This window comes from Bacillus rossius, chromosome 1 (genome assembly GCF_032445375.1).
Source record: "Bacillus rossius redtenbacheri isolate Brsri chromosome 1, Brsri_v3, whole genome shotgun sequence".
Lineage (NCBI taxonomy): Eukaryota > Metazoa > Arthropoda > Insecta > Phasmatodea > Bacillidae > Bacillus > Bacillus rossius.
The window spans coordinates 78668320-78691844 of NC_086330.1; the positions used below are offsets into that span (position 1 = coordinate 78668320).

Below are 23525 nucleotides of genomic sequence, written 5' to 3' on the forward strand. Positions count from 1 at the left end.
TCGGCCTCAAAAACACCCGCGAAATTCAAATTCTCTTAAATTACAATAGTCGATCTCAGCACAAATTTTTTTCGTAGTGCAAAATCTTGCTGTCGTGGATTATATTAAATGACATTTCATATTTTAGCATGGAAACAGTGTATTTTTGGCGCAAAAAGTTTTCTTAATCTACAAAAATATATTATTTAACTTGACGACGTTAGGGCCGTTCCCGTGGTTCGGAGTCGCTGCCCAGCTGCTCCGGTAGAGAGGGTACGTGCCACGTGGCAAGGGAACTACCCTAACTTAGGTGGAATAAAAGAGTTTTTGACGTTAAGGTGTGTTTAATGCCCACGTCACACACTGTACATGGGCTGTCACGGCTCCCCTCTGTGACAGTCCATCAGGGCGAGGCCCGGCTCCACGCACCTTGAGCGCGACACGACACTACCAGTGACCTGACTGGCGGTGACACGACAGTGACGCGACTGACGATGACACGAAAGACTGACGTAACTGCCGACGCGAACGACAGTGACATGACTGACGGTGACGTGATTGACGGTGACGTAACTGACGACGCGAACGACTGTGACGTGACTGACGGTGCGAACGACTGTGACGTGGCTGACGGTGATGTGACTGACAGTGACGCGAATGACGATGACACGAAAGACTATGACGTAACTGCCGACGCGAACGACGGTGACGTGACTGACGGTGCGAACGACTGTGACGTAACTTTCGCGTCCGCGCTCTCTCATGCCACTTGGCGACTGACTCGACCCACGCTCCCCGACGTCTCAGCGGCCTCCCCCCTTACCGCGTGCACATGAATCTCCCCTCTTTCCTTCGTGTGCGAGTGCGTGGAGCCACATGGTCACAGGCGGGGAGACGCGACTCAGTCGCCCGGGAAACACATTTTATCCGTTTTGAACTCAACACAATATCAACACAACAAGACAAATAGATATTCACACCCTTACATAATTACATAAACAAAACCTGTTACACTTTTGCGCACGGGCGCCGGCGCACACGCAAGCCTGAAGCAGCAACGGGCAATAATGGCCTCAGCGAGCCGGAGGAGCACTTGGGACGACGTCAAACTATTATGAAAAATGACCTAACTTTGAACATGTGGCAGATCATACAACTTTTAACAATGAAACATACTTAGCTTTAAACATTTATTTTTGTAAATCGATCATTATGTTACTTATAATTATGTGAAACATGATAAAATTTATAAAATTTTAATTTCTTAATATTGGTGCTCAACTGATTTGTGTGTGTATGTGTGTACTCTATAAATAGTATTTTTGTCCCGGAAAATATTATTAAGTGATTTTAAAATCGCTACCTTACATCTACCACACATTTACAACATATTGACGCCACTCCCGCTGCCTGTTTATGTTTTTTGAGTAATTATTAATCTGAAAATGAACTCCGGGGGCAAAAACGGGGATTCGGCCTCGTGGCTGCAGGCAGGAGCACGTCGCGGTTTGAAAACTACCTGGGCTGTTAAGGCCACCCAGGATGCCTTGGAAATAAACAATAAACTGATTGAAAAGACACTGCACTTTATTAAGACCGTTACATTGACGCCGTCCCCGCTGCCTGATTTGAATTTTACGTGAATTAGAAATGTTTTGATTAATTTTGATCTCAAGGGCGGGGTTCCTGGCCTCGTGGCTGCAGGCAGGGACGCGTCGGCAAAGGGCTCCCCGGGCTGTTATGGCCTCCCAGGACACCGTATTAGTAAAAACACACACACTTACTTTTAACTGGTTTATTCCGTCGCACACGTTACACTTGACACGCTCATGCGACTGGCCGCTTCATCGTCGACCTATGCTCCACCTACACCACCCTCTCTTGGCGGTACTCGTTATGGCCGCTCAGTGGCCCGGCGGCTAATACATTAAGAGAGGTAGTTACCCGGCGAGAGGCGAGATGAAAGCTCAGGTGAGCGGCAAGCCTGGTTCTGCACCCGAGAGAGTCTGGGCGGGGCGTGATATTAAGTACGCTTACGGCGGGTTACACAAAGTTACTAACACTGAAACAATACACTAAAGTCACTAGGGCTAGTCCCGGGTTCGGACCAAGTCCAGGTGTCCCACACAGGTGGTTACACAATGGCGGCTACTCCACGTGGTGGCGAGGGCCACGTTATGCTGGGCATGGGCACAGCGGAATCCGGCGGGATATCACGTCCGTGACCATCGCACGTCCCAGTTGATGAATCATCCGTAACTTATTCTAGCGTTTGGCGCAGTGCCGCCCTGCGTGGGCGATGAACTAATTCCCCGTGGGGGTTTAGATAGCGTGAGGCCACCCATCCTACACAATCTATGGGGAGGAAAGTTAGTTCGCCACCCGCCCCTAGATGGCAGACAAAGGGGAATGTAAATTAAGGAAACTTTGTCTACCTGCCCAGCCTAATTCAGGACAAATATGTAAAAACTCAGTGTTGTATCAAGAAGCCTTTAAATTGTACAAGTGAATGTAAATAGTATTGTAATTCGAATATGTATGCACAGGAAGGGTACAGATGTGCCCTCCCTGATGAATATGTACATACATTGTATATTTACTCTGGCTGAGCTAAGCCAGGCAGGGAAGCTCTTCCCAGTAATTTCTGGGTTAATAAAAGTGACAGAATACTTGAGCAGTATTATTTAGGCAGCGACCTCTCAGGAGGACCACTCCTCCTTCCTACCTCTCCCTGCTCTTGGGCAGCGACCCCTGTTCGGGGACCGCTCCCACTCTCCCCCCCCCCCCCGACCGATCTCACCCTGCTCTTGGGAAGCAACCCCTGCTTGGGGACCGCTCCCGCTCCTACCCTCTGCCCGATCTTCCCCTGCTCTTGGGCAGCGACCCCTGTTCGGGGACCGCTCCCGCTCCTCCCCTCTGCCTGGGACAAGTCAGTGTCACACCCGGCCGGGCGTTTTGCACACGTAGGAGGCCGTGACTGACGTCACGCCATTCGGGGCACTGCACTACGTTGCACGCACGGGCGTGTTCGAGGCACGGCACTGATCAGGTGTTGAGGAGACATAACGGCCTGTGCTCTCAGAGGGAGCACCGACGATGGCGTCAACATCTGCTTGTCCAACGCCTGGCCGCGTCTGTTGTCTGACCGTCGCTGCAGGAAAGATTCTATACGTTGACGATGCGCGCGAACAGGATAGTTGGCAAAATTGTATGTAACGATTTATCCTGTGGCCGTTACCGACGTGAAGGATGCAGCAAGCTATTGTGGAGCTGATAGGCTGCAACGATCTATGCAGTGAATGACGTTCACATGTAACATAGCACTATAATTAAATGTTCGTTAAGGTATTTGCAATCTAACCTGCTACAAGATGCGAATGCTTCGAAATGTACGTAAGCCCGGCTAGATAAGAACATGTATGCTACACAGTCACTTATTACAGTTTAACGAAGTTATTACTCGCTTAGACTGCAAGACGTAAATTACATAGTTAAATTAGCTAAATTGTAAACACATAGATTAGAGAGTTAATACATGACACACGAGGCTTGCTAGGAGCTCTTGACGAATAATGATTCGCTGGCTTCGAAGCCTGGAAACTGTGTATGACTCAAGTTTTCTGCCCGAATGTTCAGGATGTGAAAACTACGTAGTACCGGTTCAGTCATTAAATATCCCTTTTTGGATTAAATGAATTAAGTAAAGAGCCGCACGAAAAGACGTACGACTGAGTGGGGTCGGGCGCAGAGCTAATGAAAATGATTTGAAGAAACTTACAACTATTGGATGACCTGGACTTGGCGCGAAATCTTTAGGCTCTGCGTTCGCAGGGAGAGCGACCCCTGTGAGCTCCCGACGGCAACTCTCGCGAGGGCACCGCGCGACCTCGTGCCAAGACACATGAAGCGCGGGAAAACAGCTCCGACCAGTTTCGGACTTAAATGATATATTTGGCATTACATTATTATTTAACAATTGTACATAATTTCACATTATTACAGTATCTTTTAATTGTTATAAATTTGGTTGTTTTAAAAATAAGTATTACTGATTTAATTTAGCGCATTGCCACACCCGGCCGGGCGCTGTAATCGACTTGGTGTTCGTTGCAGTGCACTTTCACTCACTCGGCGGACATCACGCTCGGGCGTGTTCTATGTACTTAAGAGTAAGTGTTATTGGGACGTAAAAGCTTGTGCGAACCAGAGGGAGCACCGGCGGTTGGCGTCAATATATAGCATTTGAAATGTAGCTAACTTAACCGCATCAACTATTCAAAACAGTGAACTGTTGTTATGCTACTTAAACTATCTCTGTTATCAAATAGAATGAGAATAATATTAAAATACAATTTTTAATTTTTTTAATAAGATTATTATTTAATATTTACAAAAAGGATTAACAACAGTATTAAAAAAATTGCTTGTGTATGACGACTCGACGAGTACAGGACGAAAGAGGCAGCCCTAACCCCGACGACCGCTGCTGGAGAGGGCGTCCCGATCCTGCTGCCTCGGGTGGAAGCACGGATGGCCTTGACCTGGGCTTATCCAGGGGAGGTGGGGGGTCTGATGTCGTACCTCCGTGCCTCTGGGTTAAAGCCCGGATCACAGCCCTGTCTGCAGGGCGCTGCGGGTTTGGGAATGACGTCACTTCCGCTCCGTGCGCGCGAGAGCAGTGCCCCGGTGTCTTAATCTCCAGCCCCATGCGAGCCACCTTCGAGCTAGGCACGGTCGCGAGACACTCCATAAACTCGCTGCTTTTATCGCTTTTGGTTCTGTTCTATAGTGTGTTATAATCTCTTTTATCATTTTTTTACTGTGTGTGTGAGTGTTGTTTTGTATCTGGTGTGTCCTTGGGCCAAAATACGTGGACTAACACTACTAGCCTGCACTGCACTTTTCTCCAGAGGGGGAGACGTCTCTGGGCAGCTACACAGGCCGGATGGTCCACCTGCCTCCCTGCAGGAGGCTGCTCTATGCAAGAGAGCTGGCGCGGGGCAATACAAGAAAACGGCTGAGAGACGTCCGCCACGTCTCCACGCGTCCTACGGAGACGGGTACGCGACAAGATGTAGACAATAATATTCCACATATTTTAAACATCAGTTGTACAACATTTCACCAAGAAATACCACAATTCCACTTTAAGGATTGTGAATGGGTAGTTTTTAAGAATCTTTGTAGACATTGTCATTCCTCTTGTTTTGAAGTTCGAGAATGTAAAATCTCATCAAGCTTGGAATAAAACTTTAAATTTGTACAAATAAACATAAACTATTTTTTAAAGGTATGTATATATACATATTAATGTATATCCAATCAATCATTTCGAATATATTTATAAGATTTGTTTTATTGTCAGTAAAAATTAATATGTCTAACTAGTGTAAAATAACCAATCCAAAGTACTGAGCTGTACATTTAAAGTTAATATTATAACACTTGACGTCGACCCAAGTGTCTTCCCGTCTCCTTCAGGCCGTTATGCCTCGTCTTCGCCCTTTCTTGCTTAATGGTGCAATGAGAGCGTGGTGCAGTGCGGCGTGTGTTTTCTTTCAGGGATTTTACTTTTATTGTATATATTTTGTTTTTAATTAATTGTAAACAATTTTCGTTTAAATTTTTACTTAATTTTTATAGTTGTATTGTTCACCGGAGCCTAGGCCGTGGTTTCCGCCTATGGCCAATCCGTGTGTTCCGTTGGCTCGCGGAGGAGGGGGAAGACCCGGGCGCTCGCGCACGCCGGGCAGAGTGGGAGAGTCAGTCGTCATCCTGGCATATTTCTGTAATTATAAATATACCAATCTAGAGTTAAGAGTAAAATATTTGCTTATCAAGGTAAAAGTCCTATTAGTCCCAAATTTATAAAGTACTTATTAAAGTGATACTATTTCTTTCTGTAACTATTAAGGTCTGTAAATTTATTCCAGAATATTTTTGTTATCACAGAGATTTATTTAGCACACCGATACACTTGATATGTCCCCTGGCAAGCGCAGACGACTTTGGCACCAACGCGCCAGAAGAAATTTAACTTGAAAATACAACTTTGAGCAGTTAGTAACATCTGACGCCGTCCCCGTTGCCTGATCTGAATTTTACGTGAATTTAAACTGTTTAATTAATTTTGGGTCTCAAGGGCGGGGTTCCTGGCCTCGTGGCTGCAGGCAGGGACGCCTCGACAAAGGACTCCCCGGGCTGTTATGGCCTCCCAGGACGCCTTATTAATGAAACACACACGTACTTTTAGCTGTTTTATTCCGTCGCACAATCTACACGTCACACGCTCACGTAACTGGCCGCTTCATCGTCGACCTAAGCTCCGCGCACGATGAACCTGTTCTGGCTTATGCGAAAGTACGTGGACGCAACGTGAAGTGTGTGGGCGATAGGTCCCGCAAAATTACTTAAGATAACACATTACACTATAATCACTGTGGATAGTCCCGCACAGGTGGGTAAATAAAGGCGGCTACTCCGCGTGGTGGCGAGGGCCACGTTACGCTGGGTACGGGCACGGTGGAATATTGCAGGATATCACACGCGTGGCCGTGGCATGTCCCAGTTACTGACTCGTCTGAAAGTTTGGTATCGCGTTTGGCGCAGTGCCGCCCTGCGTGGGCGAAGAACTATGTCCCGGTGTGGGACTTTACAGCGTGAGGCGCAGGTGCCACGAGGGCCCACCTAGTTAATTACGTATTATATTAAAAGTCCTGAGTTGGACTGCACATATTATTAATTGACCGCGCGGGGTCGCGAACGGTCGATTCGGGCCGACCGGGGAGCTGAATTAAAATGATATGGCTATGATTACCTATTGTAGTTACCAGATGTTGGCGCGAAAGTTGAAAGCTCCCCGTGCGTGAGCTGCCGGCCCGGGCGAGTGCTGGATGGCGACTGACTAACCTCCCTGGCCGCCGGGGCCAGGGAGGGGGGAAATTCCGCGGGAAAACTGCGGGGCGCGGGAAGATGACTTCGGCCAGTTTTGTGAATGATAACCCTTTATAAAATGATTATTAACTTAACATTAATTATTGATGGTTTTAGATTTATTAGTTTCTGTTTATATTATCAAATGCATGAATAAACAATACCCTTGCGCAGTGCCACACCCGGCCGGGCGCTTTGCACTCGTAGGGGGCCGTGACTGACGTCACGCCGTTCGGGGCACTGCACTATGTTGCGCGCGCGGGCGCGTTCGAGGCGCGGCACTGATCAGGTGTTGAGGACACATAACGGCCTGTGCTCTCAGAGGGAGCACTGACGACGGCGTCACATCGTAATTGTTGTTTCCATCATTGCACGAACTTTTCCAGCCATAATAAATAATTGCAACTGCATAAAAATGGGAAAAAACTTACATTCAAAATTACCAAAATACTGTTGCGTTAACGCATTAAGATCAGGCGCTGCCCCTAGAATGCACTGCATAATGTGTTTCTAATTTTTGTGAATTTGATATATATTGTGCTACTACAATATTTTACATAGCATTGAAAGTAAAACCCAAGTATGGTAATGGAAAATGTTTCAATAAATTTGTAGCATATTAACTGAAATAAAAATTAACGTTTCAAATCATATTAAAAAACGTTTAATATATATATATATATATATATATATTTATTATAATCTTTTTCTTTAAACTTTTTTTCTTTAAACTCTTTTAATTAATTTAAATAATAGCTTTAAAATATATTTATTATGGTCGACGAACTTCACTATGTAAAACAGTTTTGAATGCCGTTATTTCTTTAATCTCATAAAGAATTTGGTTTTACAACATTTCAATTGTTGGCTTAGACACTTTTGATACCTTGAGCATGAGCAGAAAAAGACATCAACCTATATCTATATTCTATGATACAGACATAAAAAGAGACAAATCAGCTGATGAGTGGGTTGGTGCTGTGGGCTTCGGATTTTCTTTTTTTTTTTCCATTCCAAATGTGAAGATATTTAGCGAAAATTTCCAGAATGTCAAATACATATAAGACAATCATATAGTGTTTGCTTGTGTTGTGTTTTTCCCCAATAACTGTATGTGGACGTACACAAAACGTTAACCTAAATGCATTGCCATTCGTACCTTACACCAGTTTGTATACTTATTGGTGATAAAATTCGCATAGTTTCCGGACGATAGGTTATTCAACTGGACAGAAACTGTGCCACCACTACTCCAGAACCGATGAAGGATGGAATATGAATACTCGGCATTCAGGAGAGATGCGGATGCCCATAACAGGTGCTGCGGAGGCTGGTTGTGGTGCATCAAGGTACGCCATCTCGTATTAGGTAATCGTAGCTTTTGTTACAGTAGCGTTAGGCGTAGTATGATAGGAAGTGCACTGTATTGTAAGTGACCTTTTGAATACACAGCTCAAGCGAGAATGTAGGGGTGTGTGCAGGTTGGGCTGAGGAGGAGACTTGCAAGCTATCAGTGATGGTTAGGACCCTAAATGGTCACGTTTTAGGAGAAGAACTGGTCGGAGACGCTAGTAAGGGTGTTTAACCTTATGAAGGAGAAAGGAGGAGTGGGATTGAAACTTAGTGTGCATCACGATTCCTTAACAATATAGAAGTTCTCGACAAAGAGGTTTTTGATGTCATCACTACCTGTTCATTATTATGGCTTCAGCAAGGAATATGGGGGATTTGGGAGAGAACATTTGCATGCCCTTTTTTTCACTAAACACTAAATTTGTGTCTTAATGAAATTACATTCAGGTATCAAAATGAATACTAGAATCCTACTTATTGTAGTGTAAAAATTTATTTAAAAAATATATTATTGTATCATATTGTAAAATAAAATCCCATCAATTATAGGATATTTTGCAATAGGTATATGTTAGTTTTTTTGTTCACCACTAAACTGTAAACCTAAGCTCTATTTGATTACTTCACTGCATTTATGTGTAGTGTCATTTCCCTATAATGGTTGTATTAATAGTTTACTGTTGTAAAAAAATTGATTTTGTATAACAAAATATACCTACTAGTGAAATTAGTTGAAATTCTAGTTTATTTTTTGTTACTAAATGAAATATTTTTCTGTATTGTATACCAGAATTCCTACCATTCTAGTATTTAATGTGATGCTCATGTGCATAGAGGGCCTATAAATGTTCCATTTAAAACAAGTTTTATTTTCACTTGTATCTACCAGAAACTTCTATATCTGCTGTTGCCCCAACTAGAAAACAAAGGTACTTAAAGATGTAGACGTAAAAAAATTAAAAACTAATTAACTTGCATCATAGTTTTCTCTATTTCTGATACGGGTAAAAGTTCTATGTCACGTTTCGAAGTTTATCCCATGATCCTGATGGCATGATTCTGTATACTTTGATCCTGGAGTACATGATGCTTTCTATTTTAATTTTTTACACCAAAAGATCTTAAGAAATAATGAGAGCTTGTGATGGTAAGTTGAATACAAAAGAAAAAATTTCGTCAATACCTTATACATAATATGTTTGTATTGTGAAATTCGAGTTTTGTTTGGTCAAGATTTACTGATGTGTTAAATTAAAACACCAATCATTCACCACAGGATCAATACACACATACACACAATTTCTCTCTCACACACACACAATCATGACATCAGGATCAAGGGATAATCTTGAATTCGTGATACAGAACAGTTACCCTGATACAAATTTACCTATTCTGCTTGCCCCAAACACTTCTGTACTGCTCAAAGAATTTCCAAACTATTTTATCCTCGCTTACCTCTATCATGTTCGGATGATATTTACCACTGACCAGTATACAAATTAATTTCTTTAAATTCAGAGCTCTTAGTACATTACTTTAACATCATGTTATTGCTCTATAGTACACCAATTGCATTAACTTTCTATTCTTTAATATTCTTTCACCAATATCACATGCAAACTTTTTGTTCCACTTTTTTTTTTAAAGTTATATCTGAATTCACTACTACTTGTCAAACAACCACATCTTAATTTTAATTATGAATAGTAACTTCTATAACAAATAGGTACATTCTCTCTTACATTGGTAGGTTCCAATGTTCCAAATAATACACTATTCTAACAATTTTTATTGGCCACCTTCCATGAAGTCATATATTTCCTCTACGTTTTTTTCTTCCACCAAACAAAATATTGGTGATGCATGGTATTGAGATGTGAACTTGCACCACTTGCGGGTTAATTGCAGAGTAAGCTACTGAAAGGGATCTAGGGGGTAGGAGGACTATGAATGCTACAGATAGGAGAAAGCACTTATTTCTGGTGAGATCATTGAAATGAGTTGAAATGCTGGAAGTGAAGGAGACGAGAGCATTCCTGAGAGAGGGTGTAGGAGGTTTTGGAGAGGCTTGGATGGGAGGGGCCTTGCCAGGACAAGGAACAAGACAAGACTGATATGAGCACTGCACACGGCATCGGACGTCCTTCAGGGGACAGTGCAACGAGCCCAAGTGTCTGCTGTGGGATGGTGCTCGATCACTAGGTTTAAACCTGCTGGTTGTTTTGTGAATGTGCTTGTCATGAGATTTGTGTTTGCTGACCCTGATTTCTTAGGTGAGAATTCTGTACCTAACGTGAGAATGTTGCAGTAATGCCTTTCCGATACAGGCCAGAACCGTAAGGAGAGTTATGAAGTCTTGATGGGAGCTGTACATGCTTGCTTTCACACCTGTGCTTCAAACATCTTCTATGACTGGTTAATCATTCACAGTACCAAATTTATATTCACTGGAATCCCGCTGATCCAAACCCCACTAATGCAATATCCAGCTGATCGTAACAAATTTAGGGTGAAAAGTATTTTAAAAACTTGAATTTTTTTTTGTTTTTTATAAATTATTTTTGATACCGTGACCGAACTACCTACATGTTTTTTTGTTTTTTTTAAGTGTTATAGTATTGTTAGGTGATAAAATAATGCCTATAGTGATGGATTTAACTAAATACTATTGCATTACCACATTATTCTGCTAATCAGAAAACACAGTAATCAAACAGCTCTTGGCCTCAAATAGATTGAATTAGCGGGACTTTACTGTATTTTTATGTAATTTTATGGAATATATTCAATTTTTCTGTGGATTGAATGTGATTTTCTAAACTATTTTGATAAAAAAAATTTGTGCAATGACTGGATAACTTGATAAGTATATGTATTTTTATTTTTAACATTTATACCATTATATTTTAATGAAAAATATAAGGTGTGGAGTATCAGACATTTCTATCTGATCCTTTACACGTTTTTTTACCACCTGTATCTTGTACCACCGTATGTTTGTAGAAAAAATATTTGAAATAAAAAATATAAAAATAATGGTTTGGAAGTTATGTTCTGCTTCAAGTTGCTTGCGAGATTAGTGGAAGGACTGAAGCCAAGAAGCGAACGATGTGGAAGGGAATGAAGCGCAGCGATGTAATACTCTTGAGAAACCGCACCATTGCACACTGGAAACTCAAGCAGAACAAGTCTGAACTCGAATACAGCTGGCTCCTGCGAGAGGCAAGTGGTCGCCATGCAGTGAAGTAAACCTGAGCCAGTGGAAGGAGCGAATAACGGGAGTTGTTTGCGTGATATGGCACACCTCTTGGGGGGGGGGGGGGGGGCATGCCCCCATCGCCCTCCTAGGACCGCCACTGACCTGAGCACACGTGGGTTGTGTGCAGGATATCTGTGGCGTCATCTGCGCCGTCCTGACATGGCTGCTGATCCTGTATGCGGAGTTCGTGGTGACGGTGGTGATGCTGCTGCCGTGCCCGTACCCCGTGTACCGTTACGCCAACATGGCCATCTTCCAGACCTTTGCCCTGCTGGCCTTTGCCTCGCACCTGCGCGCCATGTTCACCGACCCTGTGAGTGCCTCTCCTTGCTGGCCAGTGAGCCGTGTGCCTAGATGCTGGGCATTGTCACTTGTATAACTAACTTCTGCCCAGATGCCAACGTATAAATATATAGAGATTTTATTGTTACAAAATTTTTTGTACACAAGTGACTGGGTGCAAGAAACCGGGATGGTATTTAAACTAGTGTATGTATATTTTATCTTCGGTGCACAGTGGCACTACATGAGCTTGTAGATAAATAAAGTACTTGGTATAGATCGGTCACTATCCGTCACGGCAGACTCACTCACCATGAATGCAGCTCCCGTGTGTTCCAAACACTTGGGAACATTGCATATATACAATCTGACTACCTGAAAACAGGTGAATTTGATGGGTGCGTCATTACACTGGCACATTGCACCATTTAATACTTTAATGTTAAAATAAAAATAGTATATAGTTATGTTTTTACCATTGCCTCCTAGATTTTGTGTCTGGCTCCGTAGTTTTCGGCTTTAGTCCCATCTTAGTGACAAAAAAATACGGTTTTTTCCCTTTAATTTTTTTAACACTATGTAGATAAGGTCTTGGGTTTTTTTTCACACCACTGATAACTAGAAATTATTTAAGTTTCTTTAGAATTTTATATTCCAATCATGCTTAGCCTACAGCGTGAGGACTGCATGTGCCTGTTGCAGGGGGCAGTGCCCAAGGGAAACGCGACCAAGGAGATGATCCAGCAGATGGGGTTCCGAGAGGGACAGGTGATATTCAAGTGCCCCAAGTGCTGCAGCATCAAGCCGGAGCGCGCTCACCATTGCTCCGTGTGCCAGAGGTAAGCACCTTCCCTGCCACCTCTCGACTGGTGTGACGTCCGGTGAACGTCTTCTCACTGCCACCTTCAGGTTTATTTCACAAGCATTCTGCAGTTCCGTGGTGCTTGAATAAAACCAGTGGAGAAATAATTTTTTACTATTGCAGTAAAACCTGAAATAACCAGAAGAAAGGTGAAGGGAAATTGCCTTTATTTTTGGCAGCCAGTTTTGCACAAATACATAGTTAATTATCTATTCGTAGAAATAATTTGTAAATAATTTGTGATATAAATATTGTTGGTGAAAAAAAAAACTTAATTGCAAAATCATACAAAAATTTTATTTTATGAAAAAATGTGTACAAAAATTAGTGTTGTCAAGTACATAATATTACCTTTTTTCTTTGAGAAATAATTGTTTCAAAATTTATTTTCCCAGTCTTTGTTGTTAACTTAAAAAAAATAATAAGCTAGTTATTTCAGTTAACATTTTAAGTAGTGCAAAAGGGTCGTGTAAACAACAGTAATTTAAGCTGCCAAGTTGGTAATGGTGTGGCCACCTACTGACGCCGTCCCCGCTACCTCCTATGATTTTTACGTGATTTTTGCTTGGGTTCGAGATCTCAGGGAGGGTTCGGCCTTGTGGCTATAGGTAGGGGTTAACGCAGTAGGGCCCCCCGAGCTGTTATGGCCACTCGGGACGCCTGAAGAATAACACAAAGTTTCTGGAAGATATTTGACGAATTTATTACGGCACAGCCCTATACAGGGTGCAGCCCGTTCTGGCCGTAACTGTTTTCCCGACGCGACTAGTCACACGCGCAGCTCACTTCCTCAGTGGCGGCTCACGATTTTAATGCGCGTGAGGGGCGGACTTGTACACGTGATTTGACAGTTACAAAAATACACTCTAACATGACGAACAATATCTTGACGAACAATACACTTCACTATGACCTAACACTTAATAAACTGGGCTAGTGGCACGTAGGCCCGTGTCTCCGGTGACTCTACGTGATACCTAGATGTGTCCCATGGACTGAATCGTTACTACATTTGGTGGCACGAGGCCGTGCAGCGGTGATACCTAAACTCTAACATGACCGATTACACTTTGACGAACAAACATTTCACTACTACATAACACTTAATAAACTGGGCTGGTGGCACGTAGGCCCGTGTCTCCGGCGACTCTACGTGATACCTAGATGTGTCTCAGGGACTGAATCGTTACTACATTTGGTGGCACGAGGCCGTGCAGCGGTGATACCTAAACTCTAACATGACCGATTACACTTTGACGAACAAACATTTCACTACTACATAACACTTAATAAACTGGGCTGGTGGCACGTAGGCCCGTGTCTCCGACGACTCTACGTGATACCTAGACGTGTCCCAGGGACTGATTCGTTATTACATTCGGTGGCACGTGTCGCCTGCTGGCTGCCCCGTGCAGGCCAAAACTAAGTAGCCGGTAAGCTAAGTTGGGGCGTGAAGCGCCGACGTAAAGTCTCTTAGACTCCCCACAGTACTTACGTATTACGTAGAACACTCATCTTGGAGCACTGATTTAATTAAGTTAAATACCTCATGGTAGATTGAGGCTGGCCGCGGAACTGTACGTAAAAGTTTAAAAGATATTACACTATTGAAAACTACATGTTGGTGAAAGCAAAGGTTGATGGTTCCGCGTTGCGCGCAGGCTGCCGGCCTGTCGGAGCTCCTGAAGGACACTGCCGGTGTTGCCGCGCGCGACCCGCAGTCCCGCCAGCCCTCCCGCGGAAACGTGTGAATTTCGCGGGAAACTGAACCGGCCAGGTTCGGGACAAATCGCACAGTGAAACATGATTTTGCAAGGACTGAAATATTAATTGATTAATATATTAATAATGTTTAATAAAAACCTGTGGGAAAATATACATAAATTAATTTGTTGTAGTGCCGCCGGAGGGATATGCCACACCCGGCCGGATCCTTCCGCCGGCGCAGCACTCGTTGCATGGCGTTCGCCTCGTCGCACGAACTACACTTTGCTGCGCGCACGAGCGCGTTCAGTGTACACTCTTTTGCGAGACGTCGATGAGGCATAGCGGTCTATGCGACATAGAGGAGCATTGGCGGTCGGCGTCACTACGCTCATCCTTACAGCCATCTGGTGACTCATTGTAGCATCATTCCATGCATTTATTCATTCGTATCTGCATAAATTCCACTGCAGAAACAGTCTTCAACTAAAGCATGTTACTCAGTCATCCAATATTATTTATGTAAAATTCCCAGGCATTTATAAGTTGGGGCAAATGCTGAAGTAAAATGCCCAGACAAATGCCGAAAATCCATAAATGCCTGGGAATTTATGCATTTCTGAAAAAAAAAATTGAATTTATTGTCAAACAAATGCTTATTGATAATACTTATTTATAAAATCTTGTATATAATTGATCAAATATGATATATAATCTTTATTTATCCATTATTCCAGTCTAATGGACTAAGTTGTATTACAATTTTTATTTTGAAATAAAACTCATTAAACAGTTCAACTTTTTTCCAGGAAAGTATTATTTAACAATTAGCACTAATACATTTAACATACATACTATTATTATTTTGGTATTAAATAGGCTAAGGCTAACATATATTAAGCCAGGCACCTAATAGAAAAATGGAATGAAATTGGTTAATTTTTTCCACAGCTTCATTCATTTTCATTGCTGTCCTCAGAAAAGTAAAGTGGCTCAGATTCAGATTTATCTGACTGATTCATCAAACTCTGAGATTTCCTCTTCCTCTTCATTTGCATAAGGGTTTTCTCCACATTTCTCTTTGACATTCTGTTGGTGGGACTTGGGAGTTCTGTTGTTCAACCATTTCCAATTATAAGCCAGATAAGTTAGTTTTGCGCACTTTGTCACATCACAGCCGATTTCTTTTTTTATTGTGGATCCAGGCAAAAGTGCTAAACGTTCGCTCAGTGGCAGCAGATGCCACTGGCACCCCAATAATTGTTATTGCAACTTCTGTTAGTTCACAGGTGCCTCTTAATCCTCGCCACAACAGTAAAGTATTTACGTGATTGTTACTTTTTAGTCCCATTCCTTCCCACACAAATTGTCTTGACCAAATCCCTTGTTTGTCCCTGTAATCAGCTAGGTTTTCTCTCACTTGAAGTACCTACATCTAACCCTGTGTACTTTGCTGGTTTGCATACAAAGCTTTTTGCATCAAGCATCTCAATAGGCTTTAGTTTACAACCTTGTGCTGCTGGATCAAGATCAGCTGCTAGGTGAATCTGTGCCAAACCAAATTCCTTTGTACCTTTGAATTTTGCCAAAGTTCACTTTTCTTCTGTAGAATTCAGTGGAGAGGATGGAAGCTTCTCAATAAGAACTGCTTCTAAGTTATTGAACTTTGTGGTTATTGTATGATTTTTGGTTCATTGGTTTCAAAAGCTGTAATCATATGGACAGTTGGCTTGATCAGCTCTATCATTTTGTCAATTCTCACCCAGAAAACATAATTGAGAACCCTCTTCTTTATTTTTGGCTTAAGATATGATTGCGCCTTTTCACTGACAACTAGGTACGGCTTGTAGGACAACTGTTTTAGATTGCATACTCTTTTAAGGCAGAAATTTCCTGGGACCTTCAGTGAAATCTTCGTTTTGAACATCTTGTCAGCTGCTGATATTTCATCAATCAATGCTTTTAAGATGTGGCTGTGTGTTATTGTTTTGACAACCTCAACTGCATTTGCAATAAAAGTTTTTGCTGTTTGACAACTTAAAATGTCTGAGCAAAATAAGTATAATAGATGAGCTAAACACCCCAGTGGAACTATATGTGGAAATTATTCTTTTACTATATTTAATGCAGCTATCTTGTTTGCAGCATTGTCACCAGTTACTACCAGAAACTTCTCTGGTCCATGCTTCTCCATTACATTTGTGATTAGCTGAGCAAGGTACTCAGCGTTGTGGTTCAGGCTTTGAAATTATGTAGTTGATAATAGATTCATTTTTGAGGTAACTCCAACCATCACACTGCAGATGGAAATTTTTGGCCCCTTCTAATTGTTTATTTATTTTACCCTGCATTTCCTTGTACTGGCATTTAAATAAGTAGAGGCTAGCCAATATCTTGGAGGAAACTGTAATGAAGGCCTGATATTTTGAAAAACTCTTTCTATAGTGAACGTTCTACCATGGTTGAGGGATATATACTGACGAATATGGCTTTGGCAAGACTTTGGTTCAGCGTTTCCTAAATAAAAATATCATTAGCATCTAAGAATAAAACTGAAGAAATGAAGAGATGCATTTTGCTTTTGGAGTTGTTGACACAGATTGTAAAGAAGTTTCCACATTAACAGAACTTTTTTCACTTGAAATTAATCCTGAGCTTGGTTCTGGTTTTTTAACATCTGTTACCACTAATGGTTCCCATGTGCTTTTCTTTGATACAGGCTTTCCACTGTTTGTTTTTAAAACTAGAACTTTTTTTTAAGTCCTGATGGCACTTAAAACATTATTTTTATGTGATTTGCCATTTTATGTGCATGTGATTGCTTAAAAGCTCTAAAAAATTATTTTCAACTTACTCCAAATTGTTTTTTTCAAAGTCAAAAAATTCCAAGCAGGTCTTTTTTCTTAACCATTTTGCAAGAATGCTAATTGCTAATAGAATTAAATTAACATAAACACTTGGCACAAAAAAAATACTTTCTCAACAAACAGTCAATCAAGCCAAAACAAAATTAGTCACAAAACTAAATGGCTGCCATATCAGCAATGCTGTGTATGGTAGAAGCTAGAAGTGATGCCAGTTGCCATTTTGAATTACAAAATAAATTACTGAAAAATGACTTACTTTACATATATTGTTTATTAGTTATCATTTTTATTTTAGAAAACAATAATTTCATACAATAATAGTAATGGTATTTATATTATGACATCGTCCAGGCCTGCCGCCCCTTTGAGTCCGATATGCCACCGCCCAAACACCACCACCCTCCATTCAAACCTCCCCCTAACGAGTGCATGCGTGTGTGAGTGCGTTGGTCGCCCGGCAAGAGGGCGCTGTAGAGCCATTGCGCCGCACCCCTTAATATAATTAAATGCATCATTGTAAATTGTTTTTATTGTTTCACGAGTGTGACGTGACGGCAGATCGGCCGGGAGGGTTTTTATGTATTTTATTTAGAGTTGTGTATTTAATTATAAGGACGTTTCCGGACATTCACGAAGCACACCGAAGGAAACCGAAGCCAGACACTATTTAAATATATCCCTTAATAATTGTAATTTTTATTATCCTTTTTTAATACATATTCAGTAAATGTCACGTAATTTTTTAAGAATCTTTTTCATGTTACTTTAGTTCCCCGTGGCACGGAATCGCAAATACCATTAACGACAATTGTTTCGGCGGGAGGACGCCATTGTGGATCTTTGTAGCTGAGAGCTCGCCGCAGTCTTCCGACCGAGAGCAGACGCTTCAGCACTCCGGAGACCTCACCGCCTGTTCATCTCTGCATAGTAATTCTGTTCGTCTTTAATTCTCTTTAAATCCTTTTCGTTTAGTCCTCAGAACTTCTCTCGGTCGGGGTACTGCTTTAATAATTACATTATGACCATTACCAGTCTTTTTTCTTAAGCATTATACGTAAGTCGATGTGTGACCACGTGGTTGGTCGTTTCACTTAAACCGATTCGTGCCACGAGCGTTTGTTACAGTTTAAATTGTGTGCGTGTGTAATCGAAGTTGGCCAAATAAATAAGGGCGTATAAATTTAAATGTCTATTCTTTTTTTTTAAATATGTGTGACCATCTCGAGTGTGACGGCGTGTGGGACGCCTTAGAGCCCACGGCGTAGGGAATAGCGTGCCCGACGCTGAGAGCGGGCAGATATTAGTACTAGGCTGGCTTCAGGGGAAATTAAAATCACGTCTCACATGGGTGACGTCACGACCCTGGTAAAGAGTCTCTCATAGGTCCGTGCCCGTTGCACGGTGGCGCCCTTAAATTCCGAGCATTCAACGAAAACCCCCGCTTTATTAAAGATGGGAGGCCACGGCCCTGTATCAATTATAATGTTTATCATTGCTTCTAGCAAGTAGTTTCAGATATGTATCTTCTTGTCAGACATGTTATACAAAACAATAACATGGAACTTGACCTACTGCCCTACAAAAAATATTACAGTATTTTTGGGAGTATTGCTACCTGTAAATGTAAAACTCCTCTAATTTTGTGGACCTCAAATTACCCTCAGAAAAAAAATTATTAAATTTAATTTTTATTTTCCAATGTACATGTGTTACAAAAAAAAAACAGATGATGCTGTCATCTCTTGTCGGCCTTAGCGTAACCCAGCCCCTTAGTGATGCATGGGCTAATCACAGCTGTCTCTATTTTCCTGTCTAGATTTTTCAATCAAAAATAATTTTAGACATTGTAACTCAATTTCATTCAAGTAAACACAAACATTAATATGAATATCAAATTTCAACATAATTTATATACTTCGAGTCAAAGAGTTTTTTTAAATTTTATAAATGCTTAAAAGTGCTTTGAAAATATTCTCAGGCAATTGCCCATTTCCTAAATGTCCAGCCCACTGAGCATTTGCTTGGCCCACATCACTATCCAATATGTCTGTTAATTTTCACTAACGTGATTTTCTCTGATGGTTAGGCTGATGATTGGACTTGATTTTTTTTCAGGTGCATAAGGAAAATGGACCACCATTGTCCTTGGGTGAACAACTGTGTGGGTGAAAACAACCAAAAATATTTTGTGCTGTTCACGGTGAGTTTTAATTTAGAACTATTCCCACGTATGTTGTTACCTGGGTGGCTGTTATACTGCAGCATTTCAGGCTTGTAACAAAGCAGACGTCGATGGTTTGATCTGCACTCCTAGGTTCTAAGTTAATGTTAATTGTTCTGAAAAGGTATTTAAGGGAAAATTTGCTAACAAGTTATACTTTTATGGAAACACAAATAAATGTTATCATCTGTTATATACAAACATAACAAAATAATTCTATATGTGGTAAAGAAAATCAAGATCTACTAGTATATACATATGATCATACTTCACAGTTCTATCTACCTACTTTTTAATTTTAAAGTTTTTTAATTGTAATTAATATTTTTCAAGTGGTTTAAAAAGTTCATAATAGAGGATAAATACTATATACTATGCTCACATACAGACAATAGCATAGAAAGATGTTACTATTAACTTAGTACATTATCCTATCTTAAAAAATAATCTATAGCCAAAATAAAATTCATTTTGTAGTGCAAATTATTCAAAACTATCCCAGGCTTTATGTAGTAAACGGAACTGGGGTCTTCTGACAGTCGTGTGTTGTTGGGGTTGCACCCTTAAGGTAGTGGTGCATGATTGGACTAATGCAGCCGTTGCAAACCTTTCAACAGTGAGAGCTGGTTACAAAGAAATTTTTAATTGTTGTGGGTCTGCTTTTATCTAATTTGTTTTTTCAGGTATCAATAAACACTGGTTCCACTTCTTTTTTAAATTTATTTTTAATTTTTTTATTTCCAAGCCACTTGCAACTGAATGTTAAATAAGTCAGTTGAAGTATATGTTATTTTTACAGGTGGGAAAACAGGTTGGTAAAGGATAGCCCAGTTAATAAACAAGAGTTTTATTTATCAGCTAATATTTACACTATTAATTAAATTATAAAAAATTAATTTCTCTCTATTGTTTGTCTCTTACCACATACATCAGTCCCAATACACTGCTTCACACTACTCACTCATCCGTGATGTGACACAGTCCCCAATGCACTAACCTTCGCACATAAAGCCCACTTGTCGCCTGGTTATCGCTCACCCGGGTCACTCACCCACTTAACTTCACTCATCAATCTTGCACTCGCTCTCCGGTGTCGCCACCAGTCTCTTGTCACTCACTCTGCGAAGGTTTGCATCTAGTACTTATATACCTGTGACATTCTGTCCTGGGTAGATCTTGTAGCCCTCCGCAGTGTTGCGTCATAAGAATGAGAAAAATGGCGTTCTAGTCACGCCACTTCAGGCGACGGTGCTCTCAGGATGTGTAGAATGTACCAGACGAGGCAGTAAGGTGCAGGACTATTTTTAAAGGTACTGGGAGAGGGGAAGCGGAGAGCTGGGTCACAGCGTGTTTCCCCATTGATGAGGGTGGCCAGCGTGCCACTCAGCCATTCTGGCCGTCTCTTAACATCATTCATATTGAAATTCTGCAAGAAAGTGCAATGTTGTTTGATTGCGGCCTGAGAGACGCTGGAGTGGTGGTTCCCTGCTGGTCGCAGTTCTACATCGCGGTGATCTCGGTGCACTCGCTCATCCTGTCGGTGAACCAGCTCATCATGTGCACCAACAGCGAGTGGAAGGACTGCTCTGCCTACTCCCCACCGGCCACCGTGGTGTTGCTGCTGTTCCTGGTGTTCGAGGGGCTGCTGTTCGCCACGTTCACCGTCGTCATGCTGGGCACCCAGCTGCAGGCCATCTGGAACGACGAGACGGTCAGTGGGCGGACTTGGAAAACCATGAAGAATGTCATTAAGCCTGATGTTCTGATATTTTGAAACTGGTCTGGGATATCATTCATCTTTTACAGATCAGATTTATAATTTCTTTGGGAATACCTGGGAAGTAAGTGATTTAGAAATTGCTTAAAGAAACCCTTGAGCTTAGGTGGGATTTTGAAATTGTTAGGGATAACCTGGAAACTTAAAAAACGGGAATTTATAAACAAGTAAACCTGAAAATTTAATGGATAAATGTACTTGAGAGTAAAAAAATGGAAAATATCTAGAACTTATAATCTTGGATATGGTAAAGTGTGGGGCGGGCCGTGTTGCAGGGCATTGAACAGCTCAAGAAGGAGGAGGCACGCTGGGCCAAGAAGTCGCGTTGGAAGAGCATCCAGGCAGTGTTCGGGCGTTTCTCGCTGGCATGGTTCTCCCCCTTCACGCGCCCCCCGCCCAAGACCAAGCTGGAGAGCTACCTGTACTCCGTGTGAGCGTGCAGCTGCCATGTGCGATCTGTTGTGGATGCCCTGCGTGGGGCTGGCCAGGTTCTGCAGCAACGACGTTTCCTATTCTTAGAGACGCCTGTATTTTGCAACACTTTGACATAATGTTTCTCACAAATTGTTTTATTATTGGCTATGCATAGTGAGAGGTTCTCTTCCACATGTGACGGGGCATTGAGGCTTACTACACTGCTGCCATAACAGTAGTAAAACTTAAAATGTTTTAAAAAACATTTTGGCCCAAAATGTTTTTGTAAAATACAGGCGTGTCTACCTATATGCTGCATGAAAAATTCAGGAATTGACATATTGTCTGTATATAAGGATACAGCTTGTCATTACCAGTTTGTTTATTTATTCTTAGTGATGTTAATAACTTCATATCATTATATTTTCTGGCTATGTCTTTTGGCATCTGCTTGTCATGATGTGGGTATGCCTTGCTGCCGAATCATTGATTCCCTCCGACATACTTTTAACGGGGGTTATGGAAACCTACAGATGCATCTTATATTCAACAGTTTTTAAGCCGTGACAATGAACTGCAGTTAATTATTGAAAATTTGTCAATGTTAAATGAGAGTATTTACTTTTATGGAATGTTGATGTTGACAATTACTACACGTGTAAAAATATTATCACTTGTCATGCTTTTACAGGCTCAAAAATAAACCAATGACAAAATACTTTTCACCTTTTAAGGTAAACTTTTAATAACAAATGATTAAAAAAAGAAATTATGACTTAAGCAACCAAGTTCTCTATTAACGAAATAAAAAAATTTTTGTTCAATTATGTATTACCCATTGCACAAATCATTCAGATTGCTGTAAGCACCAATGAAACCATCACCTTATTTAGGAAAAATTACTTTCTTGAAGTGTTTTGCTTTTGCCTCTGAATGACAGTGAATTTAGATGGTATTGTCCAGGCAAGTGTGGACTTGAGACCTCTTCACTCTAGAAGTGAGGCAGTGATGTACGTACTGTTTGACAGACTGCAGGCCCAGAGTAGTAGTACAGCTTTAAACCTGACTGCTAAATTCTTTTTCATATGGATATGTATACATATCGAAATGTAAATTTTGAATTTTGAGGATTGTTTAGTGTTCATGAAAATGCAACACACTGGCCAGATGTAGACCACATCTTCGCATGTTTTAAAGTAGAACAATATGGTTCTCAAGACAGTTACTTGGAGCATTGTAGGCATCACTTTCTGCTTGCTGTACTGCACTTTCTGCGGGACTTTTACTTTGTCTACCCTTTTCATGAAAGTGAATTTCTTGGAGAGGGGGAAGACGAAAATGCTGGTGATATTTGTTCGAAGTGTGTGTTTGTTAGTTTATCCCCATTTTACATTAAACCAAGAGGAACAAAGGAATTTGTTTGACAGTATCTTAAATTCTTCTTATATGTGAAATCTTGCATTTTTGATGGTAAAATTAATAAGAATGATAAAACTTATCATCTTAATAAGAATCAAGTTAATACAAATATCATTTCAGGTTGAAGTCAATTAACAACTAATAATGATTTCACTAAATAATTCCACCATATTAAGTTTGGTCAGATCAGTATTTCCTATAATAGAGATATTCTTACATTCCATTTTAAACATGCATTGTCAGTGTAACTAAGTATTGTAGTATGTTAAATTGATTCAGCTCTCGAATGTGAGATATGTTTGGTTGAATCTAGCTTCTTGGAATGGTGTTGAGATTGTGGGGTATTTTTTTAATGTTGTATAACACTACAAATATGCTATTTTAGGATTGAGTTCTGTTGTGGATGCCCTGCGTGGGGCTGGCCAGGTTCTGCAGCAACGACGTTTCCTATT

General features: G+C 41.2%; 1 protein-coding gene across 3 annotated transcripts; it reads left to right on the plus strand.

The window, feature by feature from the left end:
* The first annotated feature begins 7847 nt into the window (after window positions 1-7847).
* On the plus strand, window positions 7848-22478 carry LOC134538311 (palmitoyltransferase ZDHHC3). Of its 3 annotated transcripts, none has more exons than XM_063379510.1 (6): window positions 7848-8261; window positions 11655-11840; window positions 12512-12648; window positions 19358-19442; window positions 20962-21174; window positions 21516-22478. In XM_063379510.1, the coding sequence occupies exons 1-6, from the start codon at window positions 8181-8183 to the stop codon at window positions 21672-21674; spliced, it is 861 nt and encodes a 286-aa protein (XP_063235580.1). In that variant the 5' UTR covers window positions 7848-8180; the 3' UTR covers window positions 21675-22478. The 3 variants fall into 3 exon arrangements, with proteins under 3 accessions (XP_063235580.1, XP_063235590.1, XP_063235600.1); XM_063379520.1 differs by having other exon boundaries at window positions 8222-8280; XM_063379530.1 differs by lacking the exon at window positions 7848-8261 and adding an exon at window positions 10357-10470.
* The last annotated feature ends 1047 nt before the right edge of the window (window positions 22479-23525 follow it).

Coding starts and splice junctions, on each gene's coding strand:
- LOC134538311 (XM_063379510.1), top strand. CDS start 8,181: ATGGAATATGAATACTCGGCATTCAGGAGAGATGCGGATGCCCATAAC. Junction 8,262..11,654: donor GCTGGTTGTGGTGCATCAAG/GTACGCCATCTC, acceptor GGTTGTGTGCAG/GATATCTGTGGCGTCATCTG. Junction 19,443..20,961: donor AATATTTTGTGCTGTTCACG/GTGAGTTTTAAT, acceptor TGCTGGTCGCAG/TTCTACATCGCGGTGATCTC.